Source organism: Podarcis gaigeae (assembly GCF_964106915.1).
Source record: "Podarcis gaigeae genome assembly, chromosome: 8".
Lineage (NCBI taxonomy): Eukaryota > Metazoa > Chordata > Lepidosauria > Squamata > Lacertidae > Podarcis > Podarcis gaigeae.
This window is the reverse complement of record NC_139684.1, coordinates 68,831,747-68,859,566: the sequence shown is the minus strand read 5'-3', so window position 1 is coordinate 68,859,566 and position 27,820 is coordinate 68,831,747. Positions and strand designations below refer to the sequence as shown.

Below are 27,820 nucleotides of genomic sequence, written 5' to 3'. Positions count from 1 at the left end.
GGATCAGCAGCCTCACCTGTCCCGGGGACAGTCTACGGGATATCTAACAATCCAGGATAGCTGCAGGAAGCAGTGGAATAAGCAAATTTCCCACAAAAAAGGGAAGGTTTTCCCACAGCTATGTTGTGACAGCTCCCCAGGGTTCATGACAAGCAGCCCTGTTATTTTATTTTGATAGGACTCTACTCATGCTTTTAGCTTGGTTCTTATTGTGCCCTGCCCTTGGATGGATTGGCAAGGAAGGGTGGGTTTAAAAACCCCACTCTTAAATAAATAAGTGCATACCCAACACCTATAGGCTTCTTGCTTCTCTGCAGAGCTCATCGGAAAGTGTAGCGTAATCCATTCATTTTGCTCATCGTCTGGAACGGCTGCCTACAAAATCCAGGCTTTTCCTCCCAAGGCTCCATAGGATAATCAATTAGCGGAGCCAAATGCATTGTGGCCTTAGTACACCCTGAAATAGAACACACCATTGACACTTGAGTCGATGGATTAGTCGTTGGGATATCCCAGTTGATTAAATCCTCCAGAGAATCACTCTCTTCTCACGCAGATCATTTAACTCTGACTTTCTCAGAGCAAGCTCTCAAAGCAATGCCTCTCCCAAGTTTAAAATACATGTAGTCATTTGTTTCTTAGCAGGCTGTAAGTTTTTTATTGAGTCCTCCGATCAATAAATGATAAAGCTTTCCAGCTCTCCCATGTTGGCCTTCTCAACCAAGCAGGGGAGCTGCCCAGCTGTATTAACAATTAGAAGGCCTAAGACTGAGCAAGAGAGTAGCTGTACAGAAGATTTTAAGCCTGAGACTGTATCTGTGAAGATTGTTCCACCATGAACTTCCAGGCAGCAACTGAGGGATGAAGTACACAGCCTGGCAGATCCAAGAGTCTTCTTCTTTGGCGATCACTCGTAGCCGAGTAAGATTGTCTTCCATAAGCACGGTTTTAACAATGAGTCCATAAGTGACTGTGGAGGCCAAATCTGGATCCACATGTCCTTCTACAGTGGGGACATTGGTTTCCAGGTGGCAGTTGATCATGGTGAGGGTTTGCCAAACATGCCTTCCTCTTAGCATGTTTCTTCCTTTCATCCTGAGTTCGAGCATCTTCAAAGCCCATGACATCTTTGGTAAAGGCTGTTCTCCAGCTGCAGCGTTCACAGGCCAGTGTTTCCCAGTTGTATCCAGGAGTGTGGATTTCCCCAACCTGGTATCTTCCAGATGTTTTGCATACATCTTTCAATAGCTCCAGCCAGCATGGGGTGTGGTCAGGAATGATGGGAGTTGTAGATCAAAAACTCTGGAGGGCACTTGTTTGGAGAAGGTCACACTAGTTCATGGAACACTAGCTGAATCACAATCCTGACCATCCTTCTGACCCCCGGCCTTCTGACATGAGTATGGCATGTTCTCTGACTCTGACATGTGTGCTGTCCCACTGAGAACAAGGTTTGGTTCAGCCTTACTGCCATCATTGTTTATATCATTTTGATTTATGTAACTAAATGTGTGCCCTGCTTAATGGTAAAAAGTGTATATGCACTTTATATAAAATATACATTAAAACTGTCAATAAAGGCCAAGTGTTCAAAGCAAGTTGATCTATTAAAAATAAAAACAAAATCAGCACACATCTGTCAGGGGTAAGGGATTCTTGGTTCCTCAAGGAAATTTTATATACAGTTGTACCTTGGTTTTTGAACGCCCTGGAACTTGGACGTTTTGGCTCCCGAATGCCGCAGACCCGGAAGTAAGTGTTCCAGTCTGCGAACGTTCTTTGGAAGCTGAATGTCTGATGCAGTTTCCGCACCTTCTGACTGAGTGCAGGAAGCTCCTGTAGCCAATTGGAAGCCGTGCCTTAATTTCTGAATGTTTTTGAAAGTACTGTGCCTCTGAAACTCCATTTCCCTGAGCTGCAGGGTCAGCCCCACCATTAAGAAGTCCCTTCTGGTGAGGAATGCTGTGGGCACATAGTGGCAGTGAGGATAAGGTTATGGCTTTCCCCTAAGGAAGCTGGTTGCTCTCAGATGCTGTCTCCTAAGTAAGATTCAACTTGGGGGTGGGGACATCATTGGTTTATTTTTTGTTTTTATTATGTGTTTTGGGTTTTTTATCTTGTATTTTTATGTTGTGAACTGCCCTGAGATCTACAAATGAAGAGAGACATACAAATTTATCAACAGCACCAGCAGCAGCTTAAGGTGAAGTCCTTTTAACCAGTCAGCCAGCTCCTCGAGAGGGTTGGAGTTTCACACATGGTAGATCTGGTCAGCCTATATAAGTCGGCTGTAGCTCTTTGCAGAAACAACTTCTTTTGCCTCAGTAGGGCTCCTTGGAGCTGTCCAAGGTCCTGAATGCTCTCCTCTTGACTAAACCCTGCCTGTTCACTGCCTACTGCCTCAATCTCCCACAGAACTGGGCAAGGTATATGTAGTTTTAGACAATATTCTACTCCCTTTTGTCTTAGATTATCGTTTTACCATTTCCATGCCAACTGCTTTGGAGTTTTGCCACAAGACTCAGTTGCCTCTTTGTCTTGAGGCATTTTAGGACATTTGAAGGAAGGAATATGCTGATTAAGCAAAAGTGAGCCTCAGCCAGTGGGTACATGTGTTCTCTTCAGTCATTGGAGGTCAGTAATGCTAGATGCAGAGTACACAGGGTCTAAGTAGGCTGAACAATTAACAGAGAAGAATGAAGCATGAATGCAGGAAAACTTTACGTTAGTCTTGTTTCCCTGCAAACCCTATTGCTATTTCCACCTCCCCACCCCCCTGGTGATAACATATGGAGCCAGATTAACTTACCTTGTTCCACTAGCAGAAGGCAGAGGAAGGGCTCTTGCTAGTACAAAGGGGTTGCCCCCCCCAAGTATCCCCCAAATCTACTCTGGAGGGTTGGGAAATCTGTTGGAGCAGCATGCTGTGGGAGGAAAGGGAAGGTGGTTCCGTCGGACAAGCAGAAATGCATGCACTAACTGAATGATCTCCTTAGCACTACACTGAATTCCACCCACTGTTTTGAACTGAGCAATAAGGAGCTTTCCTGGAGGCACTTAAGAAAGCACACTAAGAGAATGCTAGAGATTTATGGTGTCTTTAGGAGAAGCTCAGGCTGAGCAAGTCTCATGGGGCTGCAGAAGCCAACACACAGAAACACTACACTTGCATTGAATGCACATAATGCAAACAAGACCAAATACAACTTTCTGACCCTCTACTGTGCCTTGAACTGCTAGTGTGTAAAGCCATAGATGGCTCAGAACAGGGGTGGGAAACCTCCAGTCCACATGCCAAGCCTGGCTCTCCAAGGCCATGAGGCCATACTGGGCAATTCACGTCCACCTGCCCCACAACTGACATCATACAGATAAGGGCAGGGCTTGCCAAAAGCCTGACCAGCTGGTTGTTGGGAACCTTTGGAGCACTGCACAGAGCAGGGACCCAGTGCTGAGCAGGATTGCTCCTCCTTCATGTTAGCCAATGCTGATCCTCTTTGGTCTAGGCATGCCAGAGAGCTCCAAGCAGAGAACTCTTTCACACACCCGAGCTCAACACTGTGCAGGAATTCCTCTCCCCCAATAGTTGATGTAAAGGGAAAGTGATCCTGCTTGAGCCAGATGTGCCAAAGAGATCCTGCCCACCTGTTAACAAGCCTGATCCTTACAAGGATCTGGTCCATGGAGCCAAGGAAGAAAAAGAAAGAAAGAAAGAAAGAAAGAAAGAAAGAAAGAAAGAAAGAAAGAAAGAAAGAAAAGCACCTCACCTTTGGCCTAGGACCAGGTAACCTGAATGTCTTGTCCTTTGTATGCCGACCAAATCTCTGCGGTCATTGAAAGAAGCCCTCCTGACCATTCCGCATTTAGATTATATTTCTTTAGTTTGTACGTGAGCTAAGGCTTTTAGTGTAGCCGCAGCTGCCATTTGGAACACTATTCCTACTGAACTCAAACCAACACCTACAATTCTGATCTCTCATCTCTTATTGAAAATGGTTTTTTTTTGCCCATCATTTTTTTAGAGAATTGATTTGTTGGTAATGAATTCTGCATTTTATGATTTTATAATTGTGTGATGTTCCAAGGGTTTTATTGTACACCATGTGCTTTTTTAAGAAAGAGGTATTAAACAATGCCTGGAGGAATTTATTACATTGAAATATATTTCATAGAAGCATCAATTTTGCGTGCATAGGTACTGGGGCATCTGGAAGCCTTGTATTCCCTTATCTTTTATGATTTGTGTACTTAGATGGTCACTGTATCTGCAACGTGGTGGTGGTCTATCATTATTGCGGTTATGTATATCTTCTTATAAATCAATAAAACAAAACAAATGTCAGGTTCAGGATGAACAAATCAGTTTTGATTTTAGGCAGGTGGGTGTGACTGGCATTCCACTGACCTGCCCATTATCTCCATTATTGCACCCATTATTTCCATCAATGACCCAGCCATTAAAACTTTTCTACATTGCATAATGATGCAGCAGCATCCAGCATAATATAGCTTTTACTTGACCTCCATTACTGATGGTCTAAAATAAGTGGCCAGCTGGCAGCTGAGTGCCCGATAATCAGAACAAGGCAACATCCAGATTCTAGACATCCACTACACACACTTTGAAACGTCAAGCACACACACTTTGACATGCAGCTCCTGTAGAGTCACCCATGGGACAACATTAGCCCTCAGCCTGAAGAAAAGGTTAGCTGTTTTAGAAGATGTGATATATAGATGCTATTCTTCAGATTCACCTCCTCCTTGCCTCCACCTACAGGTTCATTAATTTCTCTTTGTCTGCTATGGGGGTTCAGGTTCCAACTGTGGTTTATCCAGCAGAAGCTGTCCCCAGGAGATGCCTTTGCTTTCAAGATGGAAACTAGGGCAGTGACTAGGGCAGGTTTTGTGGAGAACAGCCTTGGGAAGAAAGCAATCATGGTGAGGTCTTTCTGCTTTGTAACCTGGGGGAGCAAAACTAATGGGACAGTCCGAAAACTATAAGGAAGTAAAGAATAAACAATAAGAGTGGAACAGAAAAGAATGACTGAAGACTAGGGTTACCATTGCAGAGCAATGGCCTAGTTACACTAAGAGGACGATTTCTGCATAGAATTTTAATAAAAGGGATTGTGGAAGGAATATCCCCCAAGCCCTTGCTCAGTGGTAAAGGATACAATGCAGGATGCAGCTACAGCATCACTAGCAGATGACCATTTAGCCTCCAGTCAAGGATTGCCCACAACCTCCAAGGGAAGGTCATATACCCCAGTGGTTAAGCATCAGTTTTGCCCTGGGTTCAATCCAGGTGGGGCTGAGAATGTTCCCTGCCAGTGAGCGCAGATGGGACTGAGCTAGATATATGGTTTTATTTACCCACATATACAGCCTAAGCATATGATGGAGAGGCGCACAGCATTAATGTCATGAACTAGCAGGGTGACGGGGAGGAGGACGAGGATCCCAGCGAGGGATGAAGCCAGGACTGAGACACACCGGGGCAAGGAAGGGATGGGGAAAGGAAGTACTCATAGAGTGACGGAAGATGGGGGGGGGGGAGTCAGTGCACAGGAACCAGAGAACTAGGATCCATAACCAGAAACAGAGGGGCCTCTGTCTCCACGAACACACAAGGGGCACTCTAGGAGGCTGAGGCAGGCAAGGGTCCACAGCCCAGCTCCCTAGCTGGCCAAGTGGGGCTCGCTAGCTCTGGGAGGAGGGGTGTGATTCCTCAGCTGGAGCTGGCTCAGAACAGGTGAGTGTAACCTGCCTCGTCAAGCCCAGATGCTGCAGTCAGCATGCAAAGCACCAAAGGGAAGCAGAGCTGAGATGCTGTATCTACTCAACTGCCCATGTTGATGGACCTTGGCTTGGCTGCTCCTGGACCTCTATGGGTTTGACACTGGACTGTATTCTGACTGCTGGGCTTCAGGCTTAGCTTACTTGGACTGACCCTGGACTGTGTTTCATGACCTTTGGACTTTGCTTGTATGGCTTGACCCCCAGACTTTGAACTTTGGACTTGACATACTGACTTGCCACCATGTAGGCCACCTCATGAGAAGAGAAGACTCCCAGGAAAAGACCCTGGTGTTGGGAAAGATGGAGGGCACAAGGAGAAGGGGACGACAGAGGACAAGATGGTTGGATAGTGTTCTTGAAGCTACCAGCATAGAATCATAGAATCATAGAGTTGGAAGAGACCACAAGGGCCATCGAGTCCAACCCCCTGCCAAGCAGGAAACACCATCAGAGCACTCCTGACATATGGTTGTCAAGCCTCTGCTTAAAGACCTCCAAAGAAGGAGACTCCACCACACTCCTTGGCAGCAAATTCCACTGTCAAACAGCTCTTACTGTCAGAGCATGAGTTTGACCAAACTGCGGGAGGCAGTGGAAGACAGGAGTGCCTGGTGTGCTCTGGTCCATGGGGTCACAAAAAAGAGTCAGACACGACTAAACAACAACAGGCCAGCGGCTCAGGGCAATTTACATCACAAAAGATTGTGCTTCTCCATTAGTCATGGATTTGGGTCCAGCACAGAGCTTGGATCCATCTCCATATTGCTCCCCCCCCCCTGCTCACCAGCTAGGCGGCAGGGGGGGGGATGGGGACAGGGACGGGACAATGTCAGATAGTTGTAGCAATTGCTACACCTCTTTGAAGTGCTGATGGGAGCACTTAACTGGCCAGTGGAAGCTATTATCTGAACAAAGGCATCCATCTGGCAGGTTCCACTGCAACTAGATTCCAATCCTTACTGGATACAGGATCAGTGCCTAGAAGGGATCCAATAACTGACCCTCCCCACCAAATGACTCTCAGTGCCAGGACTGACTTTGCATGTGCGAAATCTGAAGCAGGCTGGGCGAGACACCAACACCACACAGACACACACACACACACACACACACACACACACCCTTGCCTGTACTGATGAGAAGGCGATGGCACTGAAAATGCAACTGTGGGCACATTTGTGTTCTGTGTCTCTCACACACTTACTTTCATTTCAGCCTGTCATTATTCACTTCCACGGCCATCATTACCGCTAAGCGGTATAATTGTTTTTGCATGCATTGGAAGATAATAAAATTCCTTCTCTCCTCTTTCCTCCAGCCGCACGGTAGATCAGTTTCCACACTTTGGCCATAAACATATTGCCTTATTCCATGGATAGGCAACCTAAGGCCCGGGGGCCGGATCCGGCCAAATCACCTTCTAAATCCGGCCTGCGGACAGTCCAGGAATCAGTGTGTTTTTACATGAGTAGAATGTGTCCTTTTATTTATGTAGCAGGAAGATTTATACCCCATCTCCCCATGAATCATGCCCGCAGTAGCTAACAGCAATAATGAATGCAAATTAATAAATAAAACAACAGAAATAACTTGGTGTGCTAGCAGAACCCATGACAAGGACTCCTTGCTAGCGCAATAGGGCTTTCCTCCTTCCCTATCCACTCACAGTGCCTTCCTCAAATCCACTCTGGAGGAACAAGAGAACCCCCATAACACCACACAGGAGGAAGTATTCCATGATCAGAAAAGCTCCTTCCTGAAATAGCAACAAAGAATGCATATTTTAAAACCCCAACAGCAACAATACACCAAAAATTTAAAAATGAGAGTGTTGGAAGCAGGGGGTGGTTGCTATTCAGACCTTTGATGGAGATCATACTTCCTTCCAGGGATTAAATGGTCCCTTTTGGATCACTGGACTACAGAACCATATGCCTCAGGACTCTCTGGCTACTAACCCTGATGGCTGTGTTCTAACCTCCACAGCAGAAGGCAGTATGATTCTGAATACCAGTTGCTGAAAACTTCAGGAGAGGCAAGTGTTGTTGTGCTTAGGTCCTGCCTGTGGGCTTCCCACAGTTCTCTGAATGAGCACTGTGAGAACAGGCTGCCGGACTAGATAGATCAGCAGGCTCTTCTTGCATTCTTATGGCAGCTTTAGTTAGCCTCTCTCCTTCAGAGGCCAGGTAAAAAGCCATTTCATTTTAGCACATCTGATGGCTGAATTCCTATTCCTTGGCTATCTTGTGATGGTGGTGGGGAGCTCTGCTGTTCCACTTTTAAAGAAACACGATGTTCTGAACATCTCACATTTGTTCCTTTTAAAAAAATTATTGTGTACCTGATGCCCAGGTGAGACAGAGAAATGGGGCATACATTTTTAACAGGCACCTGCCTAGAGTCATGCTTCGACCACTTTCCTTAATGCTGTTGAAGTTTTAATTCCTCTGTAGCAACTGTGGAATCTCTCACGTAAATCATTGTCCCCACAACCATGGCAGGGCCAATGGACCAATTCCAGGGTTTCTTTCCATGCTCTTTCCATCATGCTGGAGAATGACTGGCCTATGCATGACCTATGCAGGGCCTGGCAAAGATGTCAGAATGATCCCTCCTCAGAGATTCATGAGTGCTCTTAGTTTCCAGAATTCTCTTGATGACCTTGCAGCCCTTCCTGTGTTTTGTGTTGAAGAGCGCAAGGATGGAAGAGGCAGAAGACTCCAGCCAGCCCAGACCCAGGTGAACAACGTGTCCAAAAGCCTCTTGTTATGGCTGTAACAGCTATAAGAAAAATGTTTTTTCTCCAGTGCTGTCAACATCTGCACCATACCATCCAAAGCTAGATGGGACAGTGGTCTGACTCGCAACATGGGACAGCTCTGCCCAGAGATCTGTTTCCCTAGTTCTAGCCTTGATGGCTTCTGTTGGACCAGCATGGCCAGTGCTCAGCAGTGATGGGAGTTGTAGGACAACAACATTGTTCTTCATTCCTGAAGATAGATTTGGAAGGGGTAGTTGTGCTGGTCTGTAACAGCGAAAGCAAGAGCACAAGAGTGTTATCGTGTCAAAGGTCTCTATCTAATCCTGAATGCTATTTCCCACAGTGGTCCATGGGAAGCCTGCAAGCCTGCGATACTTTAAAAGCCAACAAATCTATAGTATGAACTGTTGTTGACTAGAGCCCATGTCACCAGAAGCTGTTTATCTATTCATTTCAGTTTATCTCACAGGCCGCCTGTTAGAAAATGCTAAAGAACTTCTGTCAGCATCACTTTGCTCCTTCACATTGCATTGCTTTCCCTCCCTACTTATCTTGATGTGTTCTGGAGAACTTAAAACGTTGCACCTGATGTTCTGACAGTTTGGTTGGTCAACTACATTGTATTGTCCAAAGGTGGCTTTTTGAATTGCATTCATTGGTTACATTTATATCCTCCCATCTTCCAAGACTCTCCATTCTTATTTATGATCAAGCAAGGTTACTCTTGTTTTCCAGGTCCAGACGCCAAGAGGCAGCTTACTGATCCAATTGGCAACGCAGGAAAATGAAAGTAGCCACAGGAACTAGCTAAAGGGTGGAGTCTTTGTTCCAACTCAGGTAATGTATGATGGATGTAAAGCGCTCTGACTTTTTAGATATATAATCAGGGCTTTTTTCAGCCAGAACTCAGTTCCAGCACCTCTCAGGTGGGCGCCATTGCCATCCTAAGACAATGAGGGAGGTGATCATGGTGAGTTCTGACATCTCTTTTTCTAGAAAAATAGCGCTGTATATTTTAAAAATATATGAATAAGTAATTAAATAATAACAGACAATATTAACTCTGTACTTGCTAGTTACTGTACATGGGCAGACAGATAAATAAATGTATAAGTTAGACCCTAGTTAGTTACTACTTGAGGGCTGTTCCTTGGAAAGAGAAATGGGGAGATGGATAACACATAAACACCACAACAACTTTACGCACACGCTTCCATCATCCAGTGTTTCCTGTTAGAGCCGCAGCTACAAAGCTTGTAGGAGGGGGCGGGGGCTTGGTTGGGTAATAAAGGACATCCCTATTCTTTATTGGACGGCGGGAGGGAGGAGGTGGGGCGGCCCTTCAGGTGGTGGGGCTAGAATCTCTCGGCTCTCCACGCCCAGAGCTCAGCCAGAGAGCCACGTGGTTGTGGGGGTGCGGGGGGTGGGGTGCGGGTGGTTTGTATTATTCCTGCCGCTTTCGATTGTCTTTTCCCGACGGCGCGGATTCTCCCTTCTTTTCCCTGTTTCCTCTTTTTTTTTAAACGCCGCTTTTCAGTGTTACTGTTTTGCAAGGGGGAATCGTGGGTGTGTCTTGAGGCGAGGAGGGCAAACAATGGCGAGGAGGGCTCGTTGAGAGCGCGCCGGGAGAGGATCTCCTCGCTCCTGCACTCCCACCCCCCACCCCATGCAAAATTGGGCAAAGCCCGGACGGCTCGTGTGGCCCACCCCGAGCCGCCCCCTCCTCTCCACCCCCCTCCCCTCTCGGGAGATGGAGGGCGAGCTCTGATCCAAGAGGGAGCAAAGGCGCGCACGCCTAGCCGCGCGCATTACAATGGAGCGAGGGGTTTCCAGCTTCCAGCAGCCTCGGAAGTGCTGCGCTGGGCGAAGATAAAACGCCCCTTTGGATCGCATTATCTTTTTTGTGGGGTTTTGGAAACTCGAAGGCTGGCCCCAGACAAAAGGCGTCGGCGTCGGGGAGGCTCGCCAAGGCGCAGGGAAGGAGAAGGCTCGGCCGTTTTGGTTTTGAAGCGCAATGGCCGAGGATGGCTGCCGGCTGCTGCTTTCGGGCGCCCTCTGAGTGAGGTTGTCACTGGCAACGGGAGGCCGAGGGCTGCTGCTGCTGCTGCCGCTTCTGCTGCAACCGGAGTAAGGCGGCTTCCGCGCCAGCGCGGCCATGGGCAAATGCAACGGGCGCTGCACGCTGGTGGGCTTCTGCTGCCTGCAACTGGTAAGGCGGAGCGAGGGCGGCCCCTTCTCCTTCGCCCTCCCCACTCTCGCTCCTCTATTGTGCTACCTTCTCGGTGTTTGTGTGTGATCGCTGCTTCCTCTTTGGGTGGGTGACCTTGCTGCCAAGCCCCCCTGGGCCGGCGGTGGGGAAAGTACTTCCTCCAGCCCACCCCCTATGCCCTGTTTTGGAGAGGTGTGGGCTGGAGAGGGCGCTGCTGGTGGTTCAAGAGTGGGGCGAAGGGGTCGTCTGCTTGCCAAGGATGGTGATGTGGGTGGGGCGTTAGGGTTCCTTGTTTCAGGGAACTTGTGGCTTTCCTACAATTTTGCCCGCCTTCTCAGGCAACTCTTGTCCTCCCAAGCGGCTCGCGCCAATCCAAAAGAGGGAGGCTTTGCCATCGGGTTTACAAACGAAAAAAGGAAAAAAGTCAAGGCACTGGCAGAGTGGAGGCAAATGGCAAAAGAGAGACCTTAAACTTTAACTAGCTTTGGAGTGGATGAGCATCGCAGACAGAAGCAGTCATTTAAAAAGTCGATTCCGGTGTGTTTCATGGGGCTTTGCTCCTTACAGGGGAAGATGTCTTGCACTAAGACAGACCATTAGTCCACCTAGCTCAGTATTGTCTGCCCTGATTGGCAGCGGCTGCCCCAAGTTTTCTGGCAGGAGCCTTTCCCAATCCTTCCTGGAGATCAAACCTGGGACCTTCTGTATGCAAAGCTGATGCTCTACCAGTAAGCTGTGACCTTTCCCCTACTAAGTGTGTTTTAGGATTGCTGGTGGCAGGTCGTCGCAGTGAAGGTGGGCAGGAAAAGAATAGCTCAAGTTTTGGATCTAGGATAGGGAAAAGTCTGCTCAGTAGAATGACATAAAGCCTCTCTTTCCCCCCTTTCACCTTTATGTTGTTTTGCTAGATCTATCTAGTTCAGCACTATCTCCAGAAGTTCTGCTGGATGCATATGAGAAGCTCCTAGCCAGATGCAGATGAGGACAGGACTCCTGCACCTTTAGTTGTTGCCATTCCCTCTTTTCTGTAATTATTAAGCCCCGTCCTCCTTTGCATCTGACCACCCTGCTTCCCCTCTCATTTTGTGGTTGGCCAAAGATCCATCCTGGATCTTGGGACCAGAGGAAAGAAGTGGGACTGGAAATAATGGATGCTTCAGGAATCAGGACGCATAACAGAAATGGAGATGGGTTACTAAGAAAAATAAACAAATAAGCTTGGTTATGTGCTATGGACACAAACTTGCATTCCTCCATTTACCCACACCTGCTTCCCCTTCCCCTGTTGTCTTGCCTGTGTTTTAATTTTAGATAGCACAGAATTCTACAAAGTACAGGCAGATAGGTGTGCAATCTAAGTAATGGATAATAAAGTTAACAGAGGGAGAAAAGGTTCCCCATGAAATTCAGACTTAACCGAGTCTTGGTTAGTGCAAGAAACCAGGAAATATCCCAACAATATTTGCCAAGCAATGCAAATAGATGGCTTTTAAAATACAAGCCCATTTAAATTAGTTTATTAAAAACATTCCCAGGGCAATGTTAAAACAGCCACACAGCCTACAAGCAAATGAACAAAAGGAGTGCTTGGGTCGATTATGTTTCTAGAAAGGCTGATCTTCCTATTTATACAGGAATTACAGGGGTTAATGCCTCTGCAAAAGTGGAATGCTGTGATTTCATGCTTCTATTATGGGGAATATCAATGAGACTTGGGTAATGTCGATATTGTGTAACGTTGATATTGCCTGGAAGCCAGATGTAAACTTAAAAAGCAAAGCAGCAACAAGAGATCCAACAAAAGGTGTATTGCTATTTGTACTTCAGTTTTGCATGAGAGTTCTTTAGTTCTTTCTCATACAAAATACATTCGCTGCCTAGCCTGTCTTGATCAGTGCTCAGGCTTACATGAGACAATTTGCTTCCAAAAATTGTATGGGCGTGCATAACGCTTGGCACATATCTGTATTGCCAGTTGCCAATTGTATTTATCCTACTTTTCCAGCTCAGGGCAGCATATATGTTATCTCCTCTATGATTTTATCTTCATAATGGCCCTGCAAGATTGGTTAGGCTGAGAGAGAGTCACCTGGTTTGTGCGTAATGCTACAGCTTAGTCTGTGTTGACGGACATGAGAGAGTGATCCCTCTTCCAGCACAGCCGCAAGACACAGCATGCAAGCATTTGCTCCTCTTTCCAGCTAGCCGTGGTTACTGTTCATGTCTGATCTGTGCTTAGTGTTAACTGTGGTTTAGTGAAACGTGTCAGGAATCGTTCACTGTGGTTTGAAGTTGTCTTGGGTCATTGTGCGCACGGTGGCAACAGTTTATCTGGGTGTGAGCATGAGTCTCCACATTTAGCTGAAAACAAAAGTGAAAGCCAATGATCTCCTTGTGGCTGTGCCCAAAGAAGAGAGAGAAACAGACGAGCCCAAGCCTTGTCTGCACATGTTGCTAATCCAGGGCTGTAGAACCCTTTATTATTATTATTTCATGGGCCACAAGATGGTGATGGGTGAGGCCAAAACCCAAAGTGCATGGAGCAACATGCATCTCTCCACCCTCCCTCTCCCTCTGCCACCCTCTCTCTCCTTCTACTCTTGATCTTCCTCCCTGCTCAGCTGACTACAGAGGAAGGGAAGATCACTCTTGCCAGAGGTCTGAACTAATGGCTTGCAGAGGGCTCCCCACTCCTGCTTCCATTATTCCACCCATTTTGGATTTTCTGTCTGCTTCCTCCTCCTGCAACTCCTGCCCCCTTTCTCTCCCTTTGGGCCCCTACCCCTCCCCAAATATGCTGCAGGCTGCATGCAGTTCTTGAGCCACAGGTTTCCCCCCTCCCATGCTAAGCTCATGGTTACAACTTTTTCAAGGGCCACATGCCCTTGTGGGAAATCTCCCGAGGGTTACACAATGGAGCCAGATGCAAACGTAGACAGGGCAACGGATGCACGTTTTAGCTTTGCGCAACAGGTTACATTCCAAGCATGCAGAAGTCGGGTCCCTTCCAACTCTACAATTCTATGTTTCTAAGTCAGAGATTCCCAGGGATAACACACACACACCCTGCCGGTCCTCCTTCCAGGAAAGAGGTATTATCACAGTTCAGTGACACTTTCCATCTAGACCAGAAGCACTCAAGGGTGTGGTCTGTGGAATGGGGTGTGGCCGATCAGAGTCCCAAGAGGTTTGGGAGGCCACATTTGACCCCCCAGGCCTGAAGTTTCCCACCCCTGGTATAGTGTTCACATGTGAATGACAGGCTAAAGGTTACCTACAGCTCTTCATGGCCAAGTGGAGTCTTACCACCAGTTTTCCCTGGTTGCAGCGCAGTTCTCTAGCTGTTACACCATCCTGTCTTTTGAAAAAGAGAGCCTGTGAAAGGTTTTATAGCTGTTTTGGGCTGGAGTGGATCTGTCCAAGTATGCTTTGCATCTGCTGCCTTTCAATGTATGCACCCAGGGAAACTATTACAGAGTGAAATCTGCACTAGTGAACAGAGACGGCCCTGTGGATAGCTCAGTCGGTAGAATGCGAGACTCTTAATCTCAGGGTCATGGGTTTGAGCCCCACATTGGGCAAAAGTTTCCTGCATTTTAGGGGGTTGGACTAGATGACCCTCATGGTCCCTTCCAACTTTACATTTCTATGATACTGTGAGGCACTTTTAAGCTTTCCTGCAACTGTATGAGGGCTGAGGCAGGGAGGAGGAGACTCTGTCAGCACCTTCCCCCATCATTAGTAAACGTATGAAAGAGAAATTGTGAACACCTCTTTGTGCTGAAACTTGCTTGTAGAGTATGTTTCAACACTTTGCAGGGAGATTAAAACTGCAGCCCTAAGTAAATTTGCTTGGAAGCAATTCCACTTTAAGCTGGTGCATTAGTAAATATGGTCAGAGTCGAGTTGCACAACTTGCTCTGGGCATAGAGAAAATTATTGCTGCTGGGTACATCATTGATTTTCCCCTTGCTTGGACTTGATCAAATGATTCTAGCCAAATGCATGGAGCGGGAGTGAGCACACAGAGCCCTGCCCACTTGTTGCACTGATTCTACCTTCCCTGCTCATGTATACAGAAAGCATTCAAATGCATCCACATGAACAGCCTAATGCACAGAGATGAAAATGGGGTAGCTTTTCCTATTTATAACTGGAGAAGGGTTGTGGCTTCATGGTAGACTGGGGAAGTTGTGACTGTCCAGATCTTGCTGGACTCCAACTCCCATCAGCCCTAGCCAGCATGGTCATTGGTCTAGGAGGATGGGAGTTGGAGTCCAGCAATACTTGGAGCGACTCCAGGTTCCGTTCTCATAGTGTTGGTCAGAGAAGGGGAACTTTGAGCCCTGGGGCCAAACATGGTCCTTCCAAGCCTCTCTGTCAGGCCCTCAGGACTCTCCCCTATCTTCACCCCTCTCCCCAGGCTACATCCCTCCCTCACCAGCACTACACTGGGCTATCCTCAAGTGTGTTTGCTTGGCTGGAATGTTGTCCTTGAACTGTGACAAAATTCACATTGCCAAGGTCCATCTAAACACAAAAAGTTTCAAAAGGAGGGATGGTTGCTGCTGAACCTCTGCTGGTAGGGAGTTCCACAGGGGAGGCCCTGCCACACTCAAGGCTCAGTCTCTAGTGCTGAGGATCCTGGGTAATCATGATGGAACATACGGAATCAGGTGGTACTTAAGGCCCCATGTTCCCCCCCCCCCAGTTTTGTTTGTATGTTGTTGTTTTCAAAAACTTAATAAAACAAAACCAAAGCACCACCATGCTATTGGGGATAGTGGATGAACGCCCAAGAGGCCATGGGGAGTGGGTACCGGGTACAAGCTGTTTTTCCTTCTCCAATTTTTCCACCTCTGGTCAAGCCTACCTCGATCCCCGAGATACATGATACCACAGTATCCTGGCCCTGTTTTTACATTTTGGGGTTTTGCTGTTTTTCCTGCACTGAGTGAAGGTTTCATTTATTGTTTTTAAGTTGTTGTCTTTGCCTCAGAAGGCAGGTCACCATTTCACAGGTCCTGAAGTTACCACTGGAGCATTGGCAAAAGGAAGGTTTGATTGGAGTAGGGGTAAAGGGATCCATCTATTTCCAGTTTGAGTCAATTTACCTATGTGTCCATTCTGTCCAAGTTAAACAAATCATAGTTGGAAGGGACCCAAGGATCATCTAGTCCAACCCCCAGCAGTGTAGGAATCCTTTGCCCAATATGGGGCTCAAACCCTTGACTCTGAGATCAACAGTCTCATGTTCTGCCAACTGTCCCAGGTGCTGACTGAATGTTCATATTTAAATCAGCATTTCATCACAAGACACGTATTTAGACAATGCTGTTTTGTCTCAGTGGGTGCATTTCTAAACATATTTTGTCCTAAAACACTCTGGCTGATTTCCTCCACACATTTAGTATGTTTAAAAAATATATTTTTTAAAAAATCTGTGGTCCATATTGCAAAAATTGGAGAAGGTCAGATTTGGAAGGATAATAAATTACATCCTGTTCTGCATTTTCATCCAGGAGGTCAGTTCACATGTGAATTGACAGAGATCTAACTCTAAGAAGCATCCCAGAGCAGGAGGAGAGAGTCTTGGCACACACCTCAATACTGGAACCTTTCCCTTGACTTTCATGTCCTGTAAGAGTAGTTCTGCTGGATCCAGCCAAAGGTCCCCCTAGTCTAGCTCTCTGTTTCTCCCAGTGGCCCACCAGATGCTTTTGGCAAAGCCCACCAGCAGGGCATAAAGGAGGCTGCTCATCACCCAACCCCTACTCTGCTCCTGGTATTCAGAGTCACACTCCTTCTGAACCTAGAGGGTGCACGTAGTGGTTGTGCGAAGGTGCTCTAGTGATGGACTGCTGTGGCAAATGCACTCGGCGTGATCATTTTTTACATCTGCCCTTCGTATGCCGAAGACCCTTATCTCCCAAATACCATGTGATTCAGGCTCTTGCAGTCTTTCAGAAGCTTCCTTTGTGGCTGGCTGTTGTCAGTTCAGCAGCCTCTTCGCCTTGATGTTGGCTGTGCTTGATAATTGGATCTGCCTCTTATGTCGTGTCTTAAATGTGCTCTGTGAGTCATCAGCTGACTCACTCCATCCCCAGTCCTTATTCTTCTATACCACACCACATCACTTGACACCACCGTGTTTCACGTCTTGGGATCACTGCCCTGGTGTTCTGGGTTGTGTTTTTTTGTGTGTGTGTGTGTTTGCAGGGGGTGAGGGTGGGTTGTGTGCTACAAATGTTAATGCACCTCAAATGGGTGGTGCAGAATGATTTGGATGCTCTTTGCTTAATAAACGATCCATTTTGGGACCCTTGGAATATTATCCTAGTCACATGGGAAGTTGTGTTAGAAACTCAGATATATAAGGTAGGCACCCAGTGGCTCCTTAAACCAAGGTTGCAGTCACCAAAACAGAATGTCTAGTTGCCATTTTGGGCAAGTCTTGTTTTTCAAACGATGAACCGTCTGTGATTGACTCTCAGTTAAACATCTGCCTAGATGACAACCTTGAGCTAGCTCTGAGAACTTAAAGAAGAAAAGCCACTTGATCAAGGGGCAGTCCATGTATATATTGGCATATTCTGACCTCTTTGCCTCAATGGTGACTGCTCCTGTTCAGGCTGCACACAGAAAAAGCAATTTGGTTCCAGAAATTCATTCCAATTGCACTGATAACCGATAGAATTCTACAGGATGTGGTATTAATGTGTGTGAAAGCAGTCAAGATCCAATGATCCCAAGATACAGTCGTACCTCGGATTACAGACACTTCAGGTTACAGACTCCCCTAACCCAGAAATAGTACCTCGGGTTAAGAACTTTGCTTCAGGATGAGAACAGAAATTGTGCTCCGATGGCATGGTAGCAACAGGAGGCCCCATTAGCTAAAGTGGTGCTTCAGATTAAGAACAGTTTCAGGTTAAGTATGGACCTCCGGAACGAATTAAGTACTTAACCCGAAGTACCACTGTAGTGATGTCAGGTGCCCATACATCTTCACTTGGTTGCAAGTGGTCAACAGCCAAGTGCAAAATGCTAATTTTGAACACTGATGGGAAGTTCTTCCTCCTCTGGGGATCACCCACCTGTCCGCAATCTGATGTCATATTGGCACCAGGTGATTGGCAGGTGGTTGGTTCCATCCACCTGTCAAAGTTGGCCCACCAGCATGGGGGGGGGGGAATAATGCACAAAGCAGGATTGAACTTCCTACGTGTCAGATGAAGTGCAGGATGTTAAACCCTGCCTTTAAGGAGTGCCACTATGGTCATGGTTAGTAAGTTGGACTGGGGAGACATGGGTTCAGTTCCCATTTGTCCATGAAGCTTTCTGCGTGAATCTCAGCCATGCACAGTGCCATTGAGAGCATGATGGTGGTTGGTGGGGAACAATGCACACTTGATGGTGCCCTTAACTCCTTGGGGGAAAAATGGGATAAATTTTCACTACAGCTCCTCTGTGTTCCTTTTAAATCTGTTGTCATGTGCGTCTTGAAATTACAGTCTGTCGTGCATGCTTCTGAACCATAATGTGGCGTAGACATATCTCCCCTGCTCTATATTTTTTCTCAGCAAATCTGCCATTTTTAGAAATGCATTGTCTCATAAAATTAAACTGCTAGCATAATGGATCAATGCTGTACAAATGAAATTGAGCAATTGAAATTGGATGTAACGCCAGTCAGATCTAAAGTCCAAGTTGTAATTAACTTTCTGCAGTTGGCTATGCCTGGGAAGCAAATGTTTTTATGTGCACAGCTCATCAGGCATGCTAAATCTGGTGTGTTAATTTGCAGTGTGTCCTAAATCTGAATAAAATTGTAAACATTCCCCAAGCACCATCCCACCAAATTTACAGCAGGTCTGTTCACGGAGAAAGAAGGGATAGTGGGGAACTTGGAACACAAGTGTAGCCTACCTACATCTCACCCCATCTTCCAGAAATGATAGACCTGTTCTCTGATACTACTCCACTGAGTGTGGTTTAAGTTCTGTACCAAACCAATGCTCCACTTGGAAATGGCTTTTTAAAAATACTTGTAAATATTTTAAGACATGACAACTCAACAACAAATACCCCACTTTACATTATTCACATTTTATATTTCTAGCCAATGGAATAGATGTTTTTGGTCCCCCAGTCCCTGCAGCCCATTTTGTCAATCAGCTGAACCCATCCATCTGTCATTCTCCATGATTTTGGGTGAAGCATTGTTCCTCTTTGCCCTCAGGATTCAATTTCAAACCATGCAGGCGCAGGTATTGGCCTTTGCAAGCAGTTCCAGTCACCTGGTTGCCGGCTCTTGCAACATTTCCATGATCATGGTGGCACTTGCAAAGATGGTGCATGCAAATCCTACTTTTGGCAGGGGAAGATATGCCTTTATTAGCCAGGTGTAGGGCAAGTAGGCATGATTTGACCAATTATTATTATTATTATTATTATTATTATTATTATTATTATTATTCTGGCTGGGTTTCCCCAGTCACTTTGGGCGGCTCCCAACAGAATATTAAAAATACAATAAAACATCAAACATTAAAAACCTCGCTAAACAGGGCTGCCTTCAGATGTCGTCTAAAAATCAGATAGTTTTTTATTTCTTTGACATCTGATGGGAGAGTGTTCCACAGGGCGGGTGCCACTACCGAGAAGGCCCTCTGCCTGGTTCTATGCAACTTTGCTTCTCGCAGGGAGGGAACCGCCAGAAGGCCCTCGGAGCTGGACCTCAGTGTCCAGGCTGAACAATGGGGGTGGTCTCGGCTTAGGCCTGGAGACCAGAGGTTCCCCAGTGCTGATGTCTGCGTAGATGTGGTACCCAGAGATATTAGTGACAATGGCAATAATAATGTTGCTGTTTGTTACTTGGCCCAGCCAAGGTGACCTTTTCAAGATGTGTCACTTGCACTATCCAAGAAGAAAACTTTCATTCTGACATGGCTTATTCTTTCCAATAACTCCCCCCCCCCCTAAGAACTTAAGAAGAGCTTGCTGGATCAGGCCAATAGCATCCTGTTCTCACATTAGCCAACCAGAGGCCTGCGGGAAACCTGCAAGCAGGACCCAAGCATCAGAGCCCTCTCTCCTCCTGTGGCTTCCAGCAACTGGAATTCAGAAGCTTCATCGCCTCCAGCTGTGGCGTCAAAGCACAGCCAAGGAGGCTAGAACTTTGTCATATTCTGAATAGAGTCTGTCCATTGATCTCAGTGACCTGGACATGGACCTCGATGATCTCAGTGCTCCTGACCCGGAAACTCCATCCTTATTTATAGCAATTGCTGAATAGCTAGGCAGGCAGAAGACAACCTCTTGCAATATATGTATCAATTTGTGGCAGCCACTGCAGGACAACAGGGCGGTAGGCCAAGAGATTGGATCAAGTTGCCTTTCTCCATAGATTGGGGATTGGGGCAGAGAGAGAAGGGAGCCTAGATTCTTCTATATGTGAGTTTTCAATTACACAATTAAATGCACAATTAGGTATAATTACCAGTGCTCAGGAGCCGCGACTGTTCATAATAGGCATGTAATCTACTGCAGTCACTGTTTATACTGCTCAGCCCCTCTCCCTAATGATTATGGAATGCTTCCACATTTGCATGGTTGCCATGGAAATCATGTTTGGAGCTGACAAACGGCACTCGGGATGGAAGGCCGAGATATTTCTTTGGGTAGGGGGGAAGCTGCAGCTGTTGGAGGGAGAAGGTTGGCTGTGGGGTCTGTGGTGGCAACTGCGGTGTCCTAAGAAGGTCAGAAGAGCCTCCCTGAATTGGGCCAATGGCTCACCAAGTCCAGCACCCTGTTCTTCCAGTAGCTGTCTGTGTGGGAAGCCCACAGACCAAGACCTGAGCACCATTTGTGATTCCCTAGCAAGGGGTCTTCATAAGTGCACTGCCTTTGGTGTCAAGGTTAGTATCCATTTATATCCTCTGTGAATTTGTCCTCTTTGTAAGCTGTCCAAGTTGGTGGCCATCGCTGCCTCTTGTGGGAGCGATTTCCATGGTTAAACTTTGTGCTGTGTTTGAAGCATTCCTTGCATGTCCGGCATCTCCACTTAAAAGAGCAAAATTATCATGCCTAGTAGATATTTAAGAAGTTGCTGTTTAGGGTGGGTGTTTTAGATCCCATAAGACAGGCATACCCAACTCCCTAGAACAGGGGTCTGCAACCTTTAAGACAAAAAGAGCCACTTGGACCCGTTTCCAAAAAAACAACAACAACTGGGAGCCGCAAAAACATTGCAACATTTAAAACAAATATAACACTGTATATATTGTTTCTTGCCTTAATGCTGTATATACAGGATCGTGCAGTCAGCTGTCAATCTCAAGAAAAAAGGACAAATAGCTAATTAAAATATTTAATTTACAACCAGGTAACCAGGTTAATGGGACTTTTGCTCCTGAACCTCAGTGCTCAGTGTCTGCACATCAGGGCTGTAAGACGTCACCTTCATTTTCACACAGGCTTGCAAGCTGTCATCTGTGAGGCGTGATCGGTGTTTGTTTTTAATATAGTTCATGTTGGAGAAGACCTGCTCACATACATATGTGGAACCGAAGATCGACAGGACTCCATCGAGTCCAACCCCCTGCCAAGCAGGAAACACCATCAGAGCACTCCTGAGATACGGTTGTCAAGCCTCTGCTTAAAGACCTCCAAAGAAGGAGACTCCACCACACTCCTTGGCAGCAATTCACCAAACTTTCACCAAACTTTCCCCTGCTTAAGTTTAAAAAGGGGCTTCAAGCAACTAAAAAGGGGCTTCAGGCAACTAACTCCACGTGGAATTCCACACGACCGCGACTTGCTATGCCCAATAATCAATGCCACAAAATGCCACAGAAAATTAACCAGGGCCCCAGTAAACCATAAATCATAATCAGTGCCTGATGCAAATAATAATTAATAATGAGGGCCCAATGTCATCCTCGTCATTATAAAAATAATCCCTCTCTTCGCGCCGCCCAGCCTCCCAAGAAAAAACCCCCACCTCAAACAGTCACAAAGCACAAATTCCACGCGACCGCAACTTGCTATGCCCAATAATCAATGCCCCAAAATGCCATAGAAAATTAATCAGGGCCCCAGTGTACCATAAATCATAATCAGTGTCTGATGTAAATAATAATTAATAATGAGGCATTCGTCATTATAAAAATACCTTTTTATTATTCATTTGTTTGACCCCTCAGAATTACTCCTCCTCATAGAAATAAAATTAACAAGTTACCTTTTTTTGAGTGTGTGTTCTTCACTCCCCTTCAAAACAGTGACCAGTGTATACGGCCCCTTTCAATGCAGCCTGCTTTCCCCAAGGAAAGAACAATTCACCAAACTTCCCCCTGCTTAAGTTTAAAAAGGGGCTTCAGGCAACTAACTCCTCCGCCTCCTCGCCTCGCCTCCTCGCCTCGCCTCCACTCCTCGCCTCCTCCCCTCGCCTCCTCCCCTCGCCTCCTCCCCTCGCCTCCTCCCCTCGCCTCCGCCCCTCGCCTCCTCCCCTCGCCTCCACTCCTCGCCTCCTCCCCTCGCCTCCTCCCCTCCCCTCGCCTCCACTCCTCGCCTCCACTCCTCGCCTCCGCCCCTCGCCTCCTCCCCTCGCCTCCACTCCTCGCCTCCTCCCCTCGCCTCGCCTCCTCCCCTCGCCTCCTCCCCTCCTCTCGCCTCCACTCCTCGCCTCCTCCCCTCGCCTCCACCCCTCCCCTCGCCTCCACCCCTCGCCTCCGCCCCTCGCCTCCGCCCCTCGCCTCCGCTCCTCGCCTCCTCCCATCGCCTCCTCCCCGGAGCCGCAGCAAAGGCTTTAAAGAGCCACATGCGGCTCTGGAGCCGCAGGTTGCCGACCCCCGCCCTAGAAACTGCGATCTACTCCCAGTATAAGGCAACTGGCAGTGGTCTACCCTTTGTCTTTGTTTTTTTTAAAAAATAATTTTTATTAACAGGCCAATCAAATCACATTAATTCCAAATCACATTAGTTCCAAATTACACAGCCAAATTTTTAAATTTTTGTTGGGGGTACCCATGCTTCGAGCTCAGAAAGGGATCCAAACATCACTCTTGCTGCTGCTTTAATGTACACAGTACTGTCAAAATAGTATTCACAGTTCTGTTCAATCTTCTCCTTGTTATTTTCCTCATCTTCTTGTTATCATATATTCCTTTCTTTGTGATCTCTGGTAGTCTCCACAAGCGGGTTGAAAACAAACGTTGTTATATCCTGTGTGGATTTTGCACTCCTCCAAGAGCCATATCAAGATAGACAGACGCCATTTCCGCACCTCCGTACAAAACATTCCCAAAGTCTGTCCGTCAATTTCCACAGGCCTGCCAGTCTCTCCTCAATTTTCTCAGGGGGCCCTGCCAGGTCAAACTCACAGTCGGGTGTAATGACCAGCCATTTCTATTCATTTTCAGAGAAGTTAAACAATGTTGCATAGTTGCAAGTGCTTTCTTATTGTTTCCACTGCATTCTTTCAACACTTTCTGTCAGCAGTAAATCACACCATTCTAAGTTGGAGTTAACTCTTTGTTAGCAAAGATACAATCTTCACCAACTTGGCAGTGTGTCAGGAGTAATGAGCATAGCAGCTCATCTGTGGTAGGTCTTACCTCATGAATCAGTTGCCAAGACTGAAAGTCCTCACCTAGCTACAGCCGTCCCCTCCTCTCCAGGAGACCCCACCTGCAACCAATCCTTTGGAGAAGAAGGTTTGTTGCATGAGACTTTCCGGTCAACTATAATTGTTCAACTTGAATATGCTTGTACAGTGGTGCCTCGCAAGACGAAATTAATTCGTTCCGCGAATTTTTTCGTCTAGCGAATTTTTCGTCTTGCGAAGCACAAAATCCCATAGGAATGCATTGAAAATCAATTAATGTGTTCCTATGGTCAAAAAAAGTCCAAACAAAGCCAAATTTGGTACAACAAGAGTTTATTAAGTGCTCTTTAAAGTCACACATACTGTAAAGAGCATTTCAAAATTCAAACCCAGAATTTTTTTTAAAAAAACAGCAGAGTGGCCCAATGGTCACAGAAAATCATAAAAATGCAGAAAAAAACACAAGCTTCCAGATTCTTGCAAACCCCTCCCCAACTGTTCCCCCAGCCACCCAGCACACAGAAATTCAAATCCAGAATTTTTTTAAAAAAACAGCAGAGTGCCCCAATGGTCACAAAAAATCATAAAAATGCAGAAAAAAACACGCACAAGCTTCCAGATTCTTGCAAACCCCTCCCCAACACCAAGTCCTTGAATTCCAAACACCCCAACCCAAAATCCAAAACCCCAAAAAAAGTTTTAAAAGCTTAACTTACCAAATGGCTGCAAAAGAAGTTTTGGAAAAGCTTCAAAAATCACCAAAGTCTTTAAAAACTTCAAAAAAGGCTACTATGTACACTGCGTTCTATGAGTTGCTCCTTGAAGTCAAGTCGCAACTGTATTAACGATGTTAAGAAAAAGGAAACAGACTTGCAAGATGTTTTCGTCTTGCGAAGCAAGCCCATAGGGAAATTCGTCTTGCGAAGCAGCTCAAAAAACGGAAAACCCTTTTGTCTAGCGAGTTTTCCGTCTTGCGAGGCATTTGTCTTGCAAGGTACCACTGTACAGGTATGTGCCTGAATCCTGCCCGAAAAGAGTGGCTGCCTGGAAACGCCCCAATTCTGAGTGACAGTAGTGCGCCTGTGAAAATTGAGGCGTTTTCCTCCAGGAAAGTGTTGATTTTGACTGACAGCTCTAGCTTCCAACCAGGGAATAACTTTGACGGGGAGGGGGGGCTCTTTTCACTTCTGATCACAGTGCTCTGTGTTTGGAGGGATGTTGGAGGAACGGATCCGTTGCTGTCAACTGAGCAGAAAACAAAAACAAAATATGAAGGCTGCTTTTTGTACATCACAGTTCCCTAAGCTCTGCACCTGTGTATCCGAAATGTTGCAAGTTGTTTACCTGGGGATGTCTGTATGATGTATGTGATTTTTCATGCTTATTCTTCCAAAACACTAGGAGGGGAGCAAATCTTTCTACCTAAAGACTTTCCTTGCACAGGAAAGTGCAAGGAAAGTTGCTATCCTTATCTGTCTGAAATTTGGTGGGTTTCTATCCCCTCGGAAGGTGACAGAAATTGCCAGGAAATTGAATCTAGTTCTGTTAAGCTATTTATTTATTTATTTATTTATTTATTTATTTATTTATTTATTTAACCAACAGCCAAAACACAGTGAAAACAAACAGTGAAACCCCCCCAGGCGGCTGATACTTTGGGTATACATAATCAATAATAACATATTCAAATCGACCATATGTACAATTCTTAATACTCCTCCCTCCACAAGGTTTATTTAACTTTTAACATTTTAATTGCTCCAAATTGTTTAAACCTGCCCAAATAATTCTATATCTTCTCAAACCAATCCTCCTCCTTCTCACTGACCTTAAACCCTTTCATTTTATGTATCTTCACAGTTAGATATTCTAAGATTATAATATTTTTCAATTTCCCCTCCATTGGTTCCATTTAAGCAATAAGAATAATAAAGATGTAGCCAGTTTCTCATTTCCCTGTGCAAGTCAACAGGGAAAGACATCAAGCTTCAACTTAGGAAGCTACCCTACTGACCATTGATCCACCTAGTTCAATATTTTCTAAACTAGGTGGCAGTGCCTGTCCAGAATTGCAGACTGGATTCTCTCCCACCTCTACTTGGTGTTGCCAGGGATCGAACCTGAGGTCATAGAATTGGAAGGGACCCCAAGGGTCATCTAGTCCAACCCCTTGCAATGCATGTGCAACTCGAACCCATGACCCTGGGATTAAGAGTCTCGTGCTCTACTGAGTGAGCTATCCCAGATCTCCCCTTTTGCCTACAAAGTAGATGCTCTACCACTAAACTGCCACCCTTTCCCCATATGTGGGCCTTAGATTTTCCTAAGCGAGGTTCTTACTCAGTTCTCTGACTCAAAGTGGGTGTGAAGCAGTCTATGCCAAATTAACCCTGTGAAACACCCTGAGACCTCCGGATATAGGGTGGTATATGTTTTGTTCAGGGACACGGGTGGCGCTGTGGGTTAAACCACAGAGCCTGGGACTTGCCGATCAGAAGGTCGGCGGTTCGAATCCACGCGACGGAGTGAGCTCCCGTTGCTCGGTCCCTGCTCCTGCCAACCTAGCTGTTCAAAAGCATGACAAAGTGCAAGTAGATAAATAGGTACCGCTCCAGCGGGAAGGTAAACGGCGTTTCCTTGCGCTGCTCTGGTTCTCCGGAAGTGGCTTAGTCATGCCGGCCACATGACCCGGAAGCTGTACGCCGGCTCCCTCGGCCAATAAAGCGAGATGAGCGCCACAACCCCAGAGTGGGTCACGACTGGACCTAATGTTCAGGGGTCCCTTTACCTTTACCTATGTTTTGTTCTCATTTTGTATTTTTACATTGTGAACTGCCCTGTGATATTTGGGTGATGGGCGGTATACAAATTAGATAAATAAATAATAATCAATAAATTTAAAGTGTCTTTGTCTTATTTTTAAAAAAGTATATACTCCCTTGCACACATGAATCAAGGCAGTGTACTACAAAAGATCAACCACTTTAAAATTCCTTTTAAAACACTATAAAGCAGTGTGCCTGAAACCTTAAAAGGCCTAACCTAAAAAGAAATTAGGTATATGCCTGGGTGAACAAAGGTGCTTTTAACGGCTGGTGGTGGATGCTTGCTGGATCTCTCGGCATCTTGGTATGAGATGTGGGATGGCTGATTTGGATCAGTGTTTGGCACCCCTGCAGTCCTTCCTTTGCAATCTGTTGCTAGTAATGCCTGTTCCTGTGGCCATGCTGGTTGATTTCGTCAGAGCCCTGTTTGAGCAACTGGCTATCTTGCTTCATTGTCTCCCCGTTCCTTGCACTGAATATGGGCTGAGAGTTTGCCAGAGCTGTCAACCCAAAGATTTACTGTGTTGTCTCGAGATGCTCAAATGAAGAAGAGAAAGGGCTCCCTGTGGGCCTCGCAGAAATGAGGCCGGGTGGTGGCCGGATGCTATTTCTCTTGATTTGAATAGTCTTCAGGATTTCGTTTTGCAGCTTTCAAAGAGAGTCTTCCTGTTGCACTTGCTTTCTGGTGATGATTGGGGAATTTCCCACAACTATATTTTTTTCCACAGAGATCATTTATGAAAATGCCTTGTTTTCATAACATTGTGCAATAACAGTCAAACTGATCGGGTTCAAAATTTTGTTTAGGCATTTTTCTGGTGGCTATCTCAGGAAGCATTCATTGTGTGAGGATGATGATGATGATGATGATTTTATTATTTCCTTGTACCTATGGGACCGCCTTTCCTGGTACAGTGGTACCTCGGGTTACAGACGCTTCAGGTTACAGACTCCGTTAACCCAGAAACAGTACCTTGGGTTAAGAACTTTGCTTCAGGATGAGAACAGAAATCACACGGCATCAGCATGGTGGCAGTGGGAGGCCCCATTAGCTAAAGAGGTATCTCAGGTTAAGAACAGTTTCAGGTTAAGAACGGACCTCCGGAACAAATTAAATTCTTAACCCGAGGTACCACTGTATGTCCTATGAAGGACCTTATGGTCTTCAAATAAAAACACCTTGGAGATCCTGGGCCACAGGGAGGTTAGGCTGGCCTCGACCAGAGCCAGGGCTTTTTTGGCCGTGGCCCCGATCTGGTGGAACACTCTGTCAGAAGAGACTAGGGCCCTGCGGGTCTTGACATCTTTCCACAGGGCCCGCAAGACGGAGCTGTTCCGCCAGGTCTTTGACCCCCTCTCTCCTTCTGTAATCCTCATAGAACTCTAACCTAATGGTTGATTCTGACTTGATTTTAGAATGTATTTTAATTAATTGATTGTGTGATTTTATGTACACTGTGCAATTTTTAATTGTTAGCCTCTCTGAGCCCGGCTTTGGCCGGGGAGGGCAGGTTACAAATAAAAAGTTGTTGTTATTATTATTATTATTATTATTATTATTATTATTATTATTATTTATTATTATTATTTATATCCCGCCCATCTGGCTGGGT

The 27,820-nt window shown here is 46.2% G+C and overlaps 1 protein-coding gene and 1 long non-coding RNA gene across 4 annotated transcripts in view; one reads left to right on the top strand and one right to left on the bottom strand.

Annotated features, from left to right (window-relative positions):
- The window catches only part of LOC310850012, an 88,189-nt gene that overhangs the window by 50,732 nt on the left and 9,637 nt on the right, over positions 1-27,820 (bottom strand). The window lies entirely within an intron of this gene.
- The window catches only part of NKAIN1 (sodium/potassium transporting ATPase interacting 1), a gene marked incomplete at its 3' end in the record, with an annotated part of 56,146 nt that continues 38,287 nt past the window's right edge, over positions 9,962-27,820 (top strand). For all 3 annotated transcript variants that reach the window (XR_014567139.1, XM_083750998.1, XM_083750999.1), the window contains exon 1: positions 9,962-10,772. Coding sequence is in view for 2 of the 3 variants with exons in the window: in XM_083750998.1 (XP_083607124.1) it covers positions 10,719-10,772 (54 nt within the window). The remainder of the gene's footprint in view (positions 10,773-27,820) is intronic.